Consider the following 17,718-nt stretch of genomic DNA (forward strand, 5'->3'; position numbering starts at 1 on the left):
AATAATGATTAATAAATAACTAAATATTCAATTACGATAATTCAAACTTTCAAAAAAGTGATATTTTATATTTTAATATTAAAATTTAAATTTGAAGTATATTTTTAAAATTCAGCACATTATTTAACAAAATTTGAATACCAAAATTTTAATTTGATGATTCCTTTAAAAATATGAGTTCTTGTTTTCAATAAATAAATTTGAGGTCTTATTTTTTAGAATTTTTTATTTTTATTATTTATTTTCAATTTTTTTAAAAAAAATCTTAAAATAAAGGTGCAACAATTTCTTTAAAATTTTATTAAAAATACAAATATTTTCTTTACCCTATGTTTAATAACTTTAACTGAAATCTTAAATTAAAATTTGTTTAATTTTAAAATAAAAATGAAAACATACAAATCAAAATCCGATGCTCATCGTTTCCTCTCATCGACTCATCTCCAGTGCCTCCCACCGGCCACCACTGAAGCGGACTGTCACTTACCCTTCTCCCTTCCCGGAGGTCTCTCTCTCTCTCTCTCTCTCTCTCTCTCTCTCTCTCTGTGCGCGCGCATGTGTGGAGCTAGGGTTTACAGTAACGTTGGTCTTGTAAACGTTATGGTTTGATAATGCTGATAATCCATTGAGGAGTGCGATTAAGTCTTAGGTACTATCGCTTGATGGTCTGCTGAATGGCTTCTCCTCTAGGGCTTATCAGAAAATTCCCCTCATTGCTCTGCCCCACGGAAAATGAATTTCGTATTTCATGTTCTGCAGTACAGACGGAGTTCTGATTACGAACCTGTTTTTTGGTTTTCTACTTAAATGATCTTTTATCTTCTTCCGTTTTATTTTTTATTTTTTTAAAATCCGTTCTAGCTTACATACGGAATGCTCTTCTATTGTCTGGATGATTGAAAGCCCTAAAATTGTTTGTGGAATTGTGGCGCACCGGAATGCTCACCTTGTGTTTGTTTTTATGCATTTGAAAAAATTGCAGCTTCAGAATCAATCCTTGTCCCAAAAACTAGAAGCTTTTCGCTCCCTTTGCTTTCCTATGATGCTGCTGCTTGGATGTTTGGGTTATGTATTGAACGATTGATAAAATAATAATTCAGGAAAACCTACAAAAAGATGGCGGCAATAGCCTCAACACGGTTGCTACTTCTTGTTGGTGATTCTTTACCATTAAGAAAGTTATCAAACATCTGCAGAATATCACGGTTCCACAGCAGCATACATTTTCTCAGCCGGGTCGATCGTGAACATGGGCCTCTCACTCTAGCAAGCCTTGGATTCAAAAGCGAGTTCCAAACAACATACAGGAAGAGAACAAGTGAGCGTCAGCAGCTGAATTCACCTGTTGAAGCTCCCAAAAGCAAAATGAAATTGGTTAGAAGCAATGCAGTGAATGCTATTGCTACGAAAAAATTGCTGGAAATAGAGGCAGCACCATTTTCTGCAAAATCATTTTCTGAGCTTGGCCTTCCACCTCTGTTGATAGAGAGGTTAGAGAAGGAAGGCTTCACAGTTCCAACTGATGTTCAGTCTGCAGCAATTCCCCCGATTTTATTGAATCATGATGTTGTGATCCAGTCCTACACAGGTTCAGGGAAAACTTTGGCTTATCTGCTTCCAATACTTTCTGAGGTTGGTCCACTGAAGGGTAAGTCTCTCAATGGCGGTGATGAACCTGGGAATAAGACGGACATAGAAGCACTAATCGTGGCTCCCTCAAGGGAGCTGGGCATGCAAATTGTGAGGGAGGTTGAGAAGCTCTTGGGACCTGCTGACAAGAAACGGGTTCAGCAGCTTGTTGGGGGTGCAAACCGATCGAGGCAGGAAGAAGGCCTGAAGAAAAATAAGCCTTCCATTGTTGTTGGAACACCCGGGCGGATTGCAGAGATAAGTGCAGCTGGGAAGCTTCATACCCATGGCTGCCGTTACTTGGTCTTGGATGAAGTAGATGAGCTTCTTTCATTCAATTTCCGTCAGGATATGCAACGGATATTGGAACATGTAGGTAGAAGGCCCAGTGCAGGCCCCCATAGTTCAAAAGGTCCTCTTGCTAGGCGGGCTGAGCGCCAGACTATTATGGTGTCTGCAACAGTGCCATTTGCAGTGGTAAGGGCAGCCAGAAGCTGGGGGCAGGATCCACTTCTTGTCCAAGCCAAAAGTGTCACTCCTATTGAAGCTGTCAGTGCTGGGCCTGTTAATTTGTCAGGGACTTCTAACCCTGGGTCACAGTCGAGTTTGCAGGCTCAAGCAGTGGCAGAGAGCCTACCCCCAGTTTTGAAGCACTATTATTGTGTCACAAGGTTACAGCATAAGATTGATACCTTGAGGAGATGCATTCACGCACTTGATGCTAAGTTTGTGATAGCTTTCATGAATCATACTAAGCAGCTAAAGGATGCTGTCTTCAAGCTAGAGGCTCGTGGGATGAAGGCTGCAGAGCTACACGGGGATCTTGGCAAGCTTGGCAGATCAACGACTTTGAAGAAATTCAAGAATGGGGAGGTGCGAGTTCTGGTCACAAATGAGCTTTCAGCAAGAGGTTTGGATGTGGCAGAATGTGATCTTGTGGTTAATCTGGACTTACCCACAGATTCGATTCATTATGCACATCGAGCTGGCCGGACAGGTCGACTTGGCAGGAAAGGTGTTGTGGTCACCATATGTGAGGAACCAGAAGTGTTTGTTGTGAAGAAGCTGCAGAGGCAGCTTGGGGTACCCATCAAGGCTTGTGAGTTCACCGAGGGCAAAATAGTTGTCTCCAAAGAAGAAGAAGATGAAACATCAGAGGTCCCAAAGTAGGACCTTTAGTGGCTTCTCGCAGGACAACTTTCCTCAGTTTTTCCTTTCCTGATTATGGATAGGTAAGTTTTAGGGCTTTAGTCATTCCTGCAATGGTGAATGTATCCGAAGTTGCTACAATTCCTCAATACAATTTGCTCCCTATAATGCAGTTACAAATTTTTATTGAGAAATGAAATACAATAGATTACAGCTGCATGTATATTGGCACAATCGACCCGAGTGTGTTATCTATCAAGTACTAAATTATTTAGCTATTAGTGACGTAGTAAGTGGTAACCTAGATTACTATGAACAAATCATCCAAATTACCATTTAAGCAGTAAGATGGAATTTATATTTGAGATAATTGGGATGATATAAGCTTTGTCAAATTTTTTATTTTTTGCCTCTCCACTTGTCTTATGTTTGTCTTAATGTAGGCACAGATTTTGGACTTACCTTTGCCGAATGCAAGTGTTTCCCATAATGCTCAGGCTATGGTCAAAATGCTGCAACTTTGTTTTAGAAATGTTCTGCAGTTGATACCTAGCTGCTATATTAATGAAAGAATTCAGCAACTTACTTTCCTTTTTCCCTAGCTTAAAAGTCAAGTCGAGAAAGACACTAGCCTTGATGCATGAGCTAGCTTTCTGTAGGACTCGAGGAAGAAATAGGCACTAAAGAGCCAACTGATTCGCATAGAGGTTGAGCTGAGTACCCTTCAGCAATACAATTCAAATCCTACCATGCATTTATTTGTGGGTGGAAGTGAATTAGGAATGAGTTGTTTGCATTTATCATGAAATTGGCACATACTTGTAGAGATGATGCTAATAGCCCTGTTTCTCCAGGAATCAAACCAAGCTCAATTTATTACCCGTTAGCAAGTTTGAGCCCGAATAAGCTCATTAGCGAGGCTTGTTTTTTGTTTAACCCTAGATTGTTGATGCCATAGTTTTAGAATCTAGACCGATGACTGACCTGGTGAAGCCATCGGGTCAATCCGACTGGTCTAACCAGTGATGTCAATATGCTATACTATGTAATATGTATATATGCCTAATATTATATGCAACAATATTTTTTTGTTTAACCCTAGCGTGACAAACAACATTGTTGATGCCATGGTTTTAGAATCTAGACCGATGACTGACCTAGTGAAGCCATCGGGTCAGTCCGACTGGTCTAACCAGTGATGTCAATATGCTATACTATGTAATATGTATATATGCCTAACATTATATGCAACAATATTTCCTTGCAAAAATAATCTTACACCATTTACATATATAAATATTATAAAGATGTTAATTGGAATTACAAATTAGTTCATTGAAAGTAAAAAATAATGACTAATGGCCACCTTAATTAAATTTTTTAATTAATTTTCTTGTTTTTAGAAAATATCCTTTATAATTTATTATTTTATTTTTATTCAAAAATTATTAGCTGAAGTTGAAGTATTTGTTGTCCTAGTGTGTATTTATTTGGATAAAGGACACTAACCTCACCTAAGGTTTGACAAAAAGACAACCTCCCCTAAAGTTTCAAAAATTTCAAGAACCTCTCCTAAGGTTTTTAAAATTCCAAGAACCTCCCTTGAGGTTTGTCAAAAAGACACAAACTTTTACAAAAAAAATAAGTTTTTCAAAGAGAAGTTTGTGTTTTTTGCCAAATCTCACGGAATGTATGTGACATGTTTAAAACCTCATGAGAGGTTTGTGTCATTTTTGACAAATTTCAGGAGAGGTCCTTGAGATTTTTGAAACCTTAGAAGAAGTGTCTATCTTTTTGTCAAACCTCAGGGTAGGTGAATGTCTTTTGCCCTATTTATTTTATTATTTTATTTACTTTTCTATTTTATTGGATGAAGATGGAATTTATTAGCTTGGGAAAAGTAATTTAAAAGCATAATATATAAAATATGCTCCATTATTTAATGTAGCCAGCAAATTAACGTAGTGATAAGCCATATGCTCTCTCCTCCTATGCGTCCTAGGTTCAAGTTAGGCCTCCTCCAATCCTCTTAACATTTTTTCCCTTTCTAAAGTAAAGGACCAAGTTGACTCACCTTCAACCTTGGTTCAAACTGGTTCTGACCAGTTTGGACCAATTTGACCAAGTCGAACTTAGTTCAAGGTATTTTCTATTTTGGTGAGTTGATTGGACCGGCCTAGTGACCGATTTCGATTGAACTAGGGCAAACCAACCGTCTTGATCTCGATTTTCAAACCATGGTTGATGACAAAAAAAAAAAAAAGAGGAATCGCAACCTTTAAGATTAATAGAGTGGGAGGTTGATGAAGATTCCTAATCACCTTCTGAGATATGCAAGATGGGAATAGGCTTAGGAGGTCTTGGTGATCTCCGGGGGCTCTCTTTGATTCTTAAGTTAGTAAATAGGTTTGGAAGAATGAAAAAGGGAGAGGGAGTCTGGTTGAACTAGGTCAAACCAGCCGATTTGGTCTCGATTTTCAAACCATGGTTGATGCCAAAAAAAAAAAGAGTGCAACATTTAAGATTGATAGAATAGGAGGTTGATGAAGATTCATAGTCACCTTTTGAGATATGCAAGATGGGAATAGGCTTAGGAGGTCTTGGTGACCTCAGGGGTCTCTCTATTGCTTAAGTTAGTAAATAGGTCTAGAATAATGAAGAGAGAGAGAGAGAGAGGCCAAGATGTTGGGATCATATGTTGAGATCGGCGACCGATTAATTGATTTTTTCTTTTATCGACCCAAACATGCCAATATTGGCACACTCTCAAGATTCATATTGATCAATTGATCTCTACGTCCAGCCAGCTCACTAAGAAGGAAAATCGAACAATCATTAGAACAAGGTATACCCGAGCATCATCACGATATGTGTACATTTTTTCCCTGGTCTCTCTTTATCTCCTAGTTTCTTATTGATTAACTGTCGTTTAGATATGGTTTTCCCATTCAATATGTGGGTGGTTGAAAACTTCAATTGCTCATGATAGATTTTATGGGTAATTCTTACTTATTCCACTCTTCAAATAACTTGGGAAGGCTAGCCAAGGTAGTTTGAGGTTGATAATGCACATGACCCTCGTGTGTATTCAAGTGAACTTGCTTGAATAGGTCGGTATCACATGTGCCCTTCATGTGTGCTTGGATGAGTGATTGGGCAAGTTGGCTAGGTAGCTCAGTTGGGCAGCTCAACTGAGTAGGTTTGCTAGGTAGGTATTTCAGGTAGCTCGACTAGGTTGGTCAATAGCATACATGCCTTTCATATGCAGTTGGATGAGCTCGGTTGGGTAGGTTGGTGCTTGGTACCCCTACAAATGCCCCCGTTTGCTCTACTTGGTAAATTGAACCAAGTCGATGGAGGAAAAATTACTCCCCTCACATGCTCTCTTTAGCCGAGGTGCCATCGATCTCCTCCTTGACCTTAGACTTCTTTTAAATGAGGTTTTCTCCCCCTATGTGACTCTTGATGAGACACCTATCGGAGTATTCCTTTAACACCTATAGAGTTGCTTTCAAGAATGGCAAAAGCCAAGTCTTGCAAAATTTCCTAACTTGGACTTGATTGGCGTGAGCTCAGCAAGTTACTAGCAACAAAGTGACGATGACAATAGTGAGCAGGATTAAGTCCTTGTATTTCTTTTGATCTTGACCATTATGCAATTCTCTTCCCTTTTCTTTGTCCATTTTGTAATTCTATTTGCAAGATCAATGAAAGGAGCTTTTCGCCCCAACTTTTGAAAATTTTGTCAAAGTTTTGAATGGTTTCTTCTATTGGTTTTTTTGCCCCCTAGTCTAAGAGCCTATTTTATAAGTTTGCCCCCTCCTTTAGAAAGGTCTTCATGCCTTGTGTACTCAAAAGGTTTCCTCTAGATAACCTTGCCTCCACTTAGAAGGTCTTTATGCCTCGTGGGCTCAATAGATAGCCTTTGGCCAACATTACCTCCACTTGGAGGTCTTCATGCCTTTTGGGTTCAATAGGTTGCCTTTAGCTAACCTTGCATCCTCTTGGGAACTCTTGGGCTTAATTGGTTGCCTTTGGCTAATCTTGCCGCCACTTAGGAGCTCTATTGGGTAGGTCTATTGGGCAGTTTGACGAGGCAATTCTACTAGGCAACTTGGCTGGCTAGGTTTAATGGGTAGGTCTACTAGGCAAGCTCAACTAGACAAGTCTGCTAGACGGCTCAGCTGTGTAGGTTAATAGTCCAAATGCCCTCCGCATGCACTTGGATAAGCTCGGTTAGGCAAGTAAGTGCTTTGTACCCCTACAAACATAAATCTCTCTCTCTCTCTCTCTCTCTCTCTCTCTCTCTCTCTCCATATATATATAAATTTTCCTTTATATTAATTTCACCAAATATATGTTCAACAATATTGCAGGTATTGCATGATCTATTTTGTTGCTAGGTAATCCCCTATTTGTTGTGTGACTTAAATATCTTCTAATGATTATTATGGTCATATAAAGTTATTGTTCATGACTTAATTGAAAATGAGAAGATTAGTCTGACAACATAGGTTCAAGAAATTGGAATTTTGCCTAAGAATTTTTATTAAGACTTACACTTGAAAAGATAGAATCCCAAATTAACAATTTTATATTCCAAAGCAAGTAGAGTTCTTTACACAATAAATAAATAAATAAATCCCAAAAATATACCAATCAAGCAATCATTTGCATCATCAATAGTGATCAAACTGATTGATTGTATTTACGATGCTTCAAATCGATATCACATCTATATTTTTTAAGCTTCATTTTTTCCCCTTTTTTTTCAGGTTACTTTGGAAAACCAAAGGAATTACTTGATTAATAGAGTATGAGAAAATTGATCTACCCACTTGATCCACAGACACGAGGTGTCATCATTGTATAATTCTCTTACTGAGCTTGTAGCTTGATAAAGGAGCCCTAGATGCAATTGCAATGAAAGCAACAAAAGAGATTTTCAACAGAAACAATGGTGCACTACTAGAGTTAAGAAGTCCATTCAATCTTTTCTTTCTTTTTTTGATAATCGGGAACCTAATGTGGTCGAGGTCCTTAAGACCCTTACCTCCTTGTCAAATCCAAGAGCTCGCAACAACTAGCACTAGACAAATCAAAGGTGACCTAGTTGGGAACCAAACCCAAAGCCTCTTTCAGTACTTCATCTGCCCTTGTCATTGAGTCATGCCATAGTCGGCTAAGCTCATTCAATCTATTGGATGGCTGATACTATTACTGAAGAAAATGAAAAGAGGAGGTAACACACCAACTGTTGCACGTAATTAATGGATAAGCATTCAAAATACTTTTTGCAACCAAATTGGAGAAGGGAAACAAAAAGTTAATCCTTATGTAGCAGATAAAATTTTGGGTCTCTGGACACAATGTTACCAAAACCTTTCAAGAATTGGAACCAAAGCAACCTCAATGTAGCAATACTTGAGAGAGAGAGAGAGAGAGAGAGAGAGAGAGAGAGAGAGAGAGAGAGAGAGAGAGAGAGAGAGAGAAGCCTTGCAAGAATTGGTCTTGGCAATCACTATGTAAACTCGTAAATGTTCAAAGTGGAAATCCTTAAAGAATATTGAACCCACGACTAATGCTTACAATAATTCCAAGTAGTTGAAACTTGAATACACTCTACCACTTTGGTTCTTCTTTGATGATGGAGATACCACTGCTAGTGAGAGAGCAAAGAAAAGAGAGGAGAGAGCTACCATTGCCATTATGAGAGCAAAAACAAAAGAGAGGAGAGCCAAGACGAGGAAGAGGTTGGAAATATGCTAAGAAAACCTTTAAGTTCCACCTTGTAGAGGCAACCAGGGATGGGTGAACAAATGGTATAGGTAACAAGGTTTTGGTGATGTTTCAAATTACTTGAATAGTTTTTCATAACCTTTAAAATAATTTTATGGCAGCAGTTTTTGAATTGGTATTGCTGGGTTTTTTTTTTTTTTTTTTTTTCTATTTTTTATTTTAATTTATTCTTGAAATGGTAAGTATAATGTTTATGGTAGAATTTGACTGAGACTTGTATAAGGCTTGCTCCAAGCCTTACATCTCCATCCCATCACTCACTTTCCCTTCTTCTCTTTCTTCTCCTTTTCTTTTCTCCACCCATCTTCCTATTTTCTAGTTCTTGAATCTACTTATATTTTAAGTAGTTGCTTGATTGCTACAATTCCTCCAATCTTTTTCTTTAGTGCACCTATGAGGAAGAGTAACTTAGTTACTGTGAGGGTAGTAGAAGGGGTAGGGATAGACCTAAAATAACTTGAAAAGAGATGAGTAAGGATTTAATATCTTTGAATCTATCAAAAGAAATGGTTTATGATCGTATAAATTGACAGAAAATGATTCATACAGTCGATCCGACCTAGTGGGACTAAAATTTGGTTTTGTTGTTTGTTTGTTGTTGTATTTCCATCTATGTTGGATAACTAAATATTATAACTCCTATAAGCCTAGTATTTATCAATGCACACAAAACCAAGCCTGCACACGAAACCAAGCCTCCCAAGTAATCCCGGTGGTGCAGTGATTAGATGCATAGAAGTATTTTCTTTGTAAACATGAAATCAACTTCAACTTCTCATGCCTCAACTTTTAATAAGTATTTATATTTTATTTATTATTATTTTTATTCAAATTTATTTTCTCCTTCAATTATTTCTCCAACACTGAGGTACAAGACAATGCTGGCGCAGTGATCCACTAACATTTATCCACAGCACACATCACCACAGCCGCCGCAACTCTCTCCCTTCTTCCCTTGGGATCTCTCCTTCCATGTTTCAACTTCATCCACATACAAAGTTCCTCGAAACTTTTTTTCCAAAAGATGGGGCCTTGGCTTAGTGATGGTAGGCACTCCGAAGTATAGCTAACAACACCCTGTATCATTTCATAGACAAAAGCCAAAAGGCATATTCCAAGTTCCAGCATATGCTAATGCTCTACAGTCAATTTTTGTAAATATGAAAATTAACATAGGACCAATCACTAGATGCCATGTAGGCATCAAAGGGCATTCTTTACCTAATGGCTGGTGTCTGGGCTAATAAGAACGTGATACTGATAAAATTGTCAGCAAATCACCCTCAAACTTAGGTAGGAGGCAGGGGATGGAACAGATCCTTCTTGTCAACTCTGGGAAAGTCTATATTTAATCTTTTCCTAAAAAAATAATCAAAAATCAAATACTAGTCTAAAAAGAAAATAATCCTTAAAAACAACGTGCAAATAGATAAATAAATTTAAATTTTCAATGTTGGACTTCGTTATGTAGACATTCTATGTACTGCTGATTGAAAAATAGAAAAGAAAAAAGAGGGTTACGGTGGGGAGAGGTTGTCTGCGGGTCTGCTGTACTAGGTCATCACCCAACACTGAAGTGGGAGAGGCAATGGTCACTTGCATCAACCTGAAATGGGTCAACCTTATCCAGCAAATCGTCTGCCTTGTGTGGGAGCTTCCTACTGCCCAAACACCTCATATGGCACAACGTGAGAAGGCCTTGCTCTTCAATGGTCTCTTGCTTTGATATCAAGAGCTCATGGGTGTTTTGATCTTTCACCATTTCTCTTTTTCTTTTTGGAAAAACTCAACCTTGCTGCAAGCTAAAAGAGTAAACAAACAGCTGATGCCTTCAGCTACACTACTAAAGGCAGAAGATTAATCTACATTTTCTACAAGTTCTGAAGCAATAATGACATTCCAAAACACTTTTGTAAATATCAATTTATTGAACTTAAATGCATTTGCCCAATCTTGGACTACAGTAAATATAATATTTGCTAAGCGAGAACTAAAACCCAGCAATACACAACTAAATGGACCTGAAGTTGAGCAATAGATATTATTTTTCGGGGGAAGGGGGGGGGAGCTGTGACAAGTTGTACAACACCCCTCGACTCTATAAGTTAAAAATAGACCTATTCAATGTAGTTCCATTTGGAATTCTGAAACCCACTGCAATTTGAAGGGTCAAGTATAACTTGTTCTGTGCTTGTAAATATGTTCAAGGCTTGGACAAGTAACCCCATGGATTAATGCTTGCCCACTTCCATTGGTCCCTGCACATCTCCTCTATGCCATACTTTGCCCTGCAAAAAGGTATTTTTCAGGTTGTCAACATTGAGCGCGCCCTACTTATTACCAACTTAATACCATCCAACATTACTGTTTTGGATGGAAAAAGAAATGATTATGAACTTACCTCCAGCCAAGTTCTCTCTCAGCTTTCTCTGTAGAAGCATAAACAGCTGTAGCATCTCCTGGCCTTCTTGCACATAGTCTGATAGGGATTTCCTGAAAGATATTAATAGAAGCGAGTTTAGATGCGTACCAAGCTTTATGTTTGTGTTCAGGCACGCACGAAAGAAAGAGAGAGAGGAGAAACTAGAAATCCAAGGACAATCACCTTGCCAGATGCTTTCTCAAATGCAGCAACCATTTCAAGTACTGATGTACCATGTCCAGTTCCCAAGTTGTAGGCGGTACAGCCTAAAACAGGAAAAGTGTTCAAAACACCCAAATGATAGTGTATTTTATGAAAAATTCAACCTTGGGTTTTGAGGCTTGAAGTTTGGACCATTTGGGGGCATGGATTTTGAGGCTGCAGTTTGGATTTGTATGGTTTTGAAAGAAACTCAATACAATTTTATACTGCATTCTGCCCAAATCCATACAAATCTAAATTCAAGCCCCAAAGTCTATGCTCCCAAACATTACTTTAGTATTTTTGTATTTTATTCAAATCCACTTAAATCGAAATCCAAGTCCAAAATCCAAGCTCCCAAACATCGAGTATCATTCGAATTTATATGAGTATGGGCAAAACCCAGTACAAAATTCTTTCATCCAAGTTCACACAATTCAAATCTAAGGCATGAAATCCATGCCTACAAGCAGAGTGTAAAGGAAATGCTTCTTTCAAGCAGAAAATTTCACACTGCCATTCAAAGGTGAATAAGCAACAAAGGGTCCATTATAATGTGAAGTTATGTATGTATATGAGAAGTAGTCACCTATATTTTCTGTCTTGAAAAGCTTCCGAAGAGCCGCAATATGGCCATCTGCTAAATCCATAACATGAATGTAGTCCCGGATCTGTTATTTAAATAAACAATCAGAGCATACAAGGCATAGAAGTTATGCATCTGGCTTTTATAACTTAAGGGGATCAAACCAGAAAGTTATGAATTGTCAGATTGTAAAAAAGATAAAAAATCATGGTCAGCAAAGCATATTATATGGCCGACATCAAGCATACCCACAATTCATGAGGACAAAACTACAAAATGGACGTCATTCAATGATGAGATTTTATCCTATCCATCTTTATATGCATCTTCTGAGGAAAAAAAAAATTTAAAATGTAAACTTACCGCTGTACCATCCTCTGTGGGATAATCATAACCATACACATTAAGCTCAGGCAATCTACCAACAGCTACCTGTTGTATGTAGGGCATGAGATTGTTCGGGATGCCCTTAGGGTCCTCACCGATTTTACCACTCTCATGAGCTCCAACAGGATTGAAGTACCTCAGTAAAATAATTCTCCAATCTGGTTCTGCTCTCTGAATATCTCGAGCAATTTCTTCAAGAAAAAGCTAGCAAGACAAAAATAAACAAAATATTAGGCAGTAAAGGAAATTGAACAACATCAAACCCAAAACCAGCTATTCCCACTCCAAGGCATTTGTTAAACTTTCAAAATCAAACTAAAGTCAGAATCGCTGAAAAAAAATCTCCTAGAATCCACACCTTAGTCCGCCCATACGGATTCATAGCCATTAACTCAAAATCTTCATCACACGGAATTTCTTCAGGTTGGCCGTAGACAGTTGCAGATGATGAGAAAACCATCTGTAACACACAAAATTTCATTCGTACATCATCAGTCAACAAAGCACAAAGATGTACTATGAAACCAATATAATAGGCATTTGGTGTATATAACCCTATAATCTAGCAGTTAGCAAGTAAGATTGTCTAGGAGTTGCTTTTCCTCTACGGCAGAAACAATTTTCAAATAATCTTTTTGTACTTGTTTGAACTAGTGCAATTCATCGTCCCCATGCCTCTATTATGTTTATTCTTTTCTATGCAATGACCAAAAAATATTAGCAATTAGCATCAAAAGGCAGTCTTCCAGTTCCAGGTAATACTAATTGGGATGTTTGTATTTGTAGATGCCCTCTTTAATCTTGGTCAATCACATAATAAAACATCAGTATGGTTTGCAATCAATCATTAATTAAATGTTTTACTAACCTTTAATCTCACAAGTTTTGTAGGTGCTGCACGTGGGCTTGGGATTGATCACAAGACATGTGGCGGGTCTCTCAATCAATCACAGGTCCTAGGATGTCACAGAGAAATTTGATTTGACGGACTCAAGTCAGGGTCCATTAAGGGCGGCCCAACCCCACGCAATCCTTCCTTAGCTAGCTCAAGTCTCACTCACGGGTCACAACACGTGGCATTTCTTTATTATTTTTCTTTCTAACTGCGTGCCGTTATACCATTAGATGCGTCAAATTGTCTTTTTCCCATTGGTCAAAACTTTATACACAACCATGATCATCCATAGATGGACCACAGCCTCACTCCTAATTAGCACTACAAATATCATCCTTCTCATTCCATTTGAAGGATCTTTTGACCCTCACTTCTTACTAAAGACTTTATCTCTCTAGAGTCTAACCTAGAGCTTCTCTCTCTATACCCTCGTCATCTCTAGGTTATCCACCTGCCACTCGACACTTGAGCTCATAAGGATTGCCCGGTTCTCCTTTCTTGACAAGCTCTACAACATTGCATTACTTGCATGCAACATTGTCTCCTATCTACATACAAGAACCCGCATATACAGTATCTAATAGATGTTATTCATCAAGAAGGAGAAAATCATAAAAAATACATAATGAAATAATGAGCATTTAAAAACATCAATCAATGGCAATTCAACAAGAACCAGAAGGCAAGAAATTTGGGCAAATCCTCTTTCAGAGGGGTTATTTTTCTCATTTGTTGATAGTACAAATAGCAATCTCAATGATAAAAATTGGGCCAAAATAGGCAAATCAATTAATATCAATTAATATAACAAAAACCCACCTTCTTACATCTATATTTTGCCATGACCTCATAAAGATTAATCGTACCGATCAAATTGTTATCAAAATAACGACGAGGATTGATAACACTCTCCCCAACAGCTTTAAGGCCGGCAAAGTGGATCACAGCATCGAATCTGTATCATTTGTTCAACCCAAAAAAGAATTCCACAGCAGAAATCAGAGGATCTCATATGAACACAGTTCAAGAAGAACGTCCCAAAATCAATTAAGGGCGAGATTGGAAACTCCATTTGGATCAAATTGTCTTTTTTTTTTTTTTTCTGAATTATATATGCATAGAATTTTAAGATATACAAGCAAAATTTAGTTTGCACGGGACATCAATCACAGCCTAAATTATTCAAGAACAGGAATCAGTCCTTAACCAGAGTAACTGTTCAGCCAAAATCCACATTATCAAGTTCATAATGTGAGTTGAAACATCATCCTGAAAAATTCACATACTTTGTTTGCGAAAACAGCTTCTCCAAATCATCCTTACTTCTCAGATCACCCTGCAACCGAACCAAACCAACAAAATTAATTAAACCCAAACTAAAACCCTAACCCTGCGTTTGGAAGCATGGATTTGGGAATCGGATTTGAATTTGTGTAGATTTGAATAAAATAGAGTACAAATATTTAGTTCCATCTAAATCCACACAAATCCAAATGAAAGTCTCAAAATCCATGCTCCCAAACACTACTTAATACGTTCAGGTCGTTCCCCAGGAAAAAAAAAAAAAATGAGGAACACCCACAAAGCGGAACACAAGATCCAAACTTTTCTTTCTGGGTTCCCAAGTTTTCTCGGCAACCAAACAGGACGCTGAAACAAAGCAATTAAACTGGAGAGAGAGAGAGAGAGAGAGAGAGAGAGAGAGAGAGGAAGCAAGAATCGGGGATCACGTACGATAGTGAATTGGAGGTTCTTAGAGAGTTGGGGACCAACTAGAAGCCGAACTCGTTGGACCGCCTCCGCGACGGAGTTGTCGAGGTTGTCGATGATCGAAACCTTGAACCCCTCGTTCAGTAGCTGAACCACGGTGTGAGTGCCGATGAAACCGGCTCCTCCGGTCACCAGTATGGTCTGCTCCGCCGACGCCATTGCCGCAACAGAAAAATGATGAGAGAGAGAGAGAGTATTTTAGTATTTCGGAAAGCAGAGATAGTGTGCTTGAGCAAATCAAGGAAGACTTGTTTGGGCCTCCGAGTCGATAAGTACGCAGAGGAGAGAGAGAGAGAGAGAGAGAGAGAGAGAGAGATGAGGAGGAGGAGGAATCGGAGATTTTAATAATGGGGTTTGTTTTGTTCGTTCGACAAGTTGCGTGTTGGCGCGCTTTATTGCAGTTAATATTTTGAAGGGTGAGGGAGATGACAATCCACGCGCATGAAGGCGCGTGGTGACATTTCGCTTAAAAGTCTTTTGTCTGTCTTTCTAAATCAAACCTTAAGGCCGTCTTAAGTACGCGCAAGCATGCTTTAGTGATTTTGGTAATGTTGGGGGCGCCCGCTGGAACTGACTCGGATAAGGACCCAGCAATAATTTGGTGCCGGCTGGCCCATGGCTAGGCCCACCACGTGGCATTCGTCATCCTTCAATTGTAGCTAGCCACGTCACCAAAATTAATCTACCCGAGCTAAAACATTAAAAAAAACAAAAAAACAATTTTAATACGTAAAGTGTAAAATTTTATATATATATATATATATATATATATATATATAATTTATGCTATTTATTGTCTTATATATTACAAATAGATAGAATTAATTTAGTTTAGGATTCCTTCGGTTAAAAAATTAATATTTAAGCTAATATTTAAAGTGAGGGAGAAGTCACTAGGCTAATGTATTTTTTAAAAATATTTTATCATGACAATATATTATTGTAGCCTATTGTTATATTGTGATTGACATTTAATTTTTGAGTATATATTGATTCAATCACATGTTAAGATTTTAGATAATAATCAAGATAACAGATCGAAGCAATATATCTTTATTAATATAAAAATTATTCAAATCTTTGATTGAGGAAATTTCAATTAGGAGAGAGAGAGAGAGAGATAAACTTAAACCTAAATCTTTCCTTTTGATGAGTAACATGATTCTCCCCATTAATATTTTAGTTGTTAAAAAGTTAAGGGGTAATTTCCTTATTCCATTGCTAGGGGTGGCAAAATACGTCAAAACCCGATGGGTGACCCACCCACCCATTTAAATCGGGTTTGGATTTAATACAGCTGATCCGTTCATAAATGGGTCAGCCCGGACCCAACCTGTTTATTAATAGGGTTAGGCGCGTTTAGGTCAAGTCACCTAGTTTATGACCCGTTTAAAAATAAAATGGAGTGTTTTTTTTTAATATATATATATATATCATTTTATATGAAATGTTTAAAAATTTTTAAAATAAATAAATTATATTTTTTAAATGGGTTATTAAACGGATGAGTTTGGATTCACATAATAATCGCCCATTAATAAACGGTCTACCTAAACCCAAACCTAACTAACCTCGACCCGTTAATGACCTGCTCGAACCCAGCCTGTTAACCTGTTTGGCCACCCTTGCCTATGACATACACATTACCTACTAATAAGAATTCTCATTTGTTAAACTAAAGAAGATAAAAAATAAATAAATAAATAAAGAGGATATTGTTTTGCATTAGTTTTGCAAATAGAAATGTTTAAAAATTACAAAACTCAATGGATTATTTTTGGCTTTAATTGCGTGAAAAATCAAAATTTTACATATTTTACAAAATTGGGCTTTATCTACCATTACTATGCCAATCCATAAAAAAAAAAAAAAAAAAAAAAAAAAACAATTTTAAAACTAAGTTTAATTCATGTCCTCGCACAAGTATACTTTGTCTCACAATAAATTTTTTTTTCTTTTTTGTATTGAATTATTTCACATCTACTATACAATTTTTCCTTTATTCTTATCTCTAACCTCTTATATCTGAATCATGTTACACATTCCCATCAAACATCCTAAGGTGTATTCGAATTATCCCATCATACATCCTAAGGTGTATTAGAATTAGATGATAAAAGGATGCAGTAGATCTTTCCTTTAACATAGGCTTCACTTAAAACAAAAGGAATATTAAAATATATTTCTTATAATTAGCCTCATTAATGAGTAATTAGACAATGACAGACTCCATCTCTATTTGTAAACCAATGATCCAAGGGAAAGGTAAGCCATTCAACCCCTTACTATTGCATTCCTTCTTCTTTCTTAAGACTCTTATCGACTTAATTGTTTAAGGATTCTCCTAGAGCTTTGCCTCTTGACACCTTATTTACTTCGATTTGCATGTGATTCCCTTGCACTTTCATTTGCAGTCGTCATATAGATCAAAATATGAATAAAAATTTGTCTCATCTATGGGAAACATGGACATAAAATCATGACTTGCTCCCATTTCCATTGTAATAGCCATGGTGAATCAATTTCCTAAGCAACAATGGTTACTACTAAAACTACTCTTCCCTTAGGCAAGCCCTCTAACTTGCCACTAAATTCCATTTTAGTCCACATTTGTGGTTGACGTACTGAGTATATGCCTTCTAGATCAATAAATCATCTCCATAAATTTCATCATATGTTCTTTGGCATGCCAGTATGTCTTTACACAATACTTCATACATTATCATTAGGATATGGTTGGATAGCAGCTTCGGTTGTGTAGAAAACTTGAAATCAAACCTAAAAATTAGGAAACTTGTTAAGATGGTCTTTGTTAGAGTGCCATTTGAAAAATTTCATGAATGATTTGAATTAAAGGGAGCTTCTTGGGTTGGGGAAGCA

General features: G+C 37.5%; 2 protein-coding genes across 3 annotated transcripts; one reads left to right on the plus strand and one right to left on the minus strand.

Moving 5' to 3' along the window:
- The first annotated feature begins 365 nt into the window (after positions 1-365).
- Positions 366-3,012, plus strand: LOC131164445 (DEAD-box ATP-dependent RNA helicase 47, mitochondrial). 2 transcript variants are annotated; one of them, XM_058121629.1, is made up of 2 exons: positions 366-505; positions 983-3,012. In XM_058121629.1, exon 2 carries the CDS (start codon positions 1,117-1,119, stop codon positions 2,797-2,799), a length of 1,683 nt encoding a protein of 560 aa, XP_057977612.1. In that variant the 5' UTR covers positions 366-505; positions 983-1,116; the 3' UTR covers positions 2,800-3,012. The 2 variants fall into 2 exon arrangements, with proteins under 2 accessions (XP_057977612.1, XP_057977613.1); XM_058121630.1 differs by having other exon boundaries at positions 384-505; positions 1,101-3,012.
- Positions 3,013-10,485: 7,473 nt separating this feature from the next.
- Positions 10,486-15,321, minus strand: LOC131163821 (bifunctional UDP-glucose 4-epimerase and UDP-xylose 4-epimerase 1). Its single transcript, XM_058120595.1, has 9 exons — positions 14,803-15,321; positions 14,355-14,404; positions 13,888-14,023; positions 12,532-12,633; positions 12,150-12,377; positions 11,790-11,871; positions 11,183-11,265; positions 10,979-11,070; positions 10,486-10,865 (listed from the first exon to the last, which is right to left on the minus strand). The coding sequence occupies exons 1-9, from the start codon at positions 14,995-14,997 to the stop codon at positions 10,781-10,783; spliced, it is 1,053 nt and encodes a 350-aa protein (XP_057976578.1). The 5' UTR covers positions 14,998-15,321; the 3' UTR covers positions 10,486-10,780.
- Positions 15,322-17,718: the final 2,397 nt, after the last annotated feature.

Source organism: Malania oleifera, chromosome 9 (assembly GCF_029873635.1).
Source record: "Malania oleifera isolate guangnan ecotype guangnan chromosome 9, ASM2987363v1, whole genome shotgun sequence".
NCBI lineage: Eukaryota > Viridiplantae > Streptophyta > Magnoliopsida > Santalales > Ximeniaceae > Malania > Malania oleifera.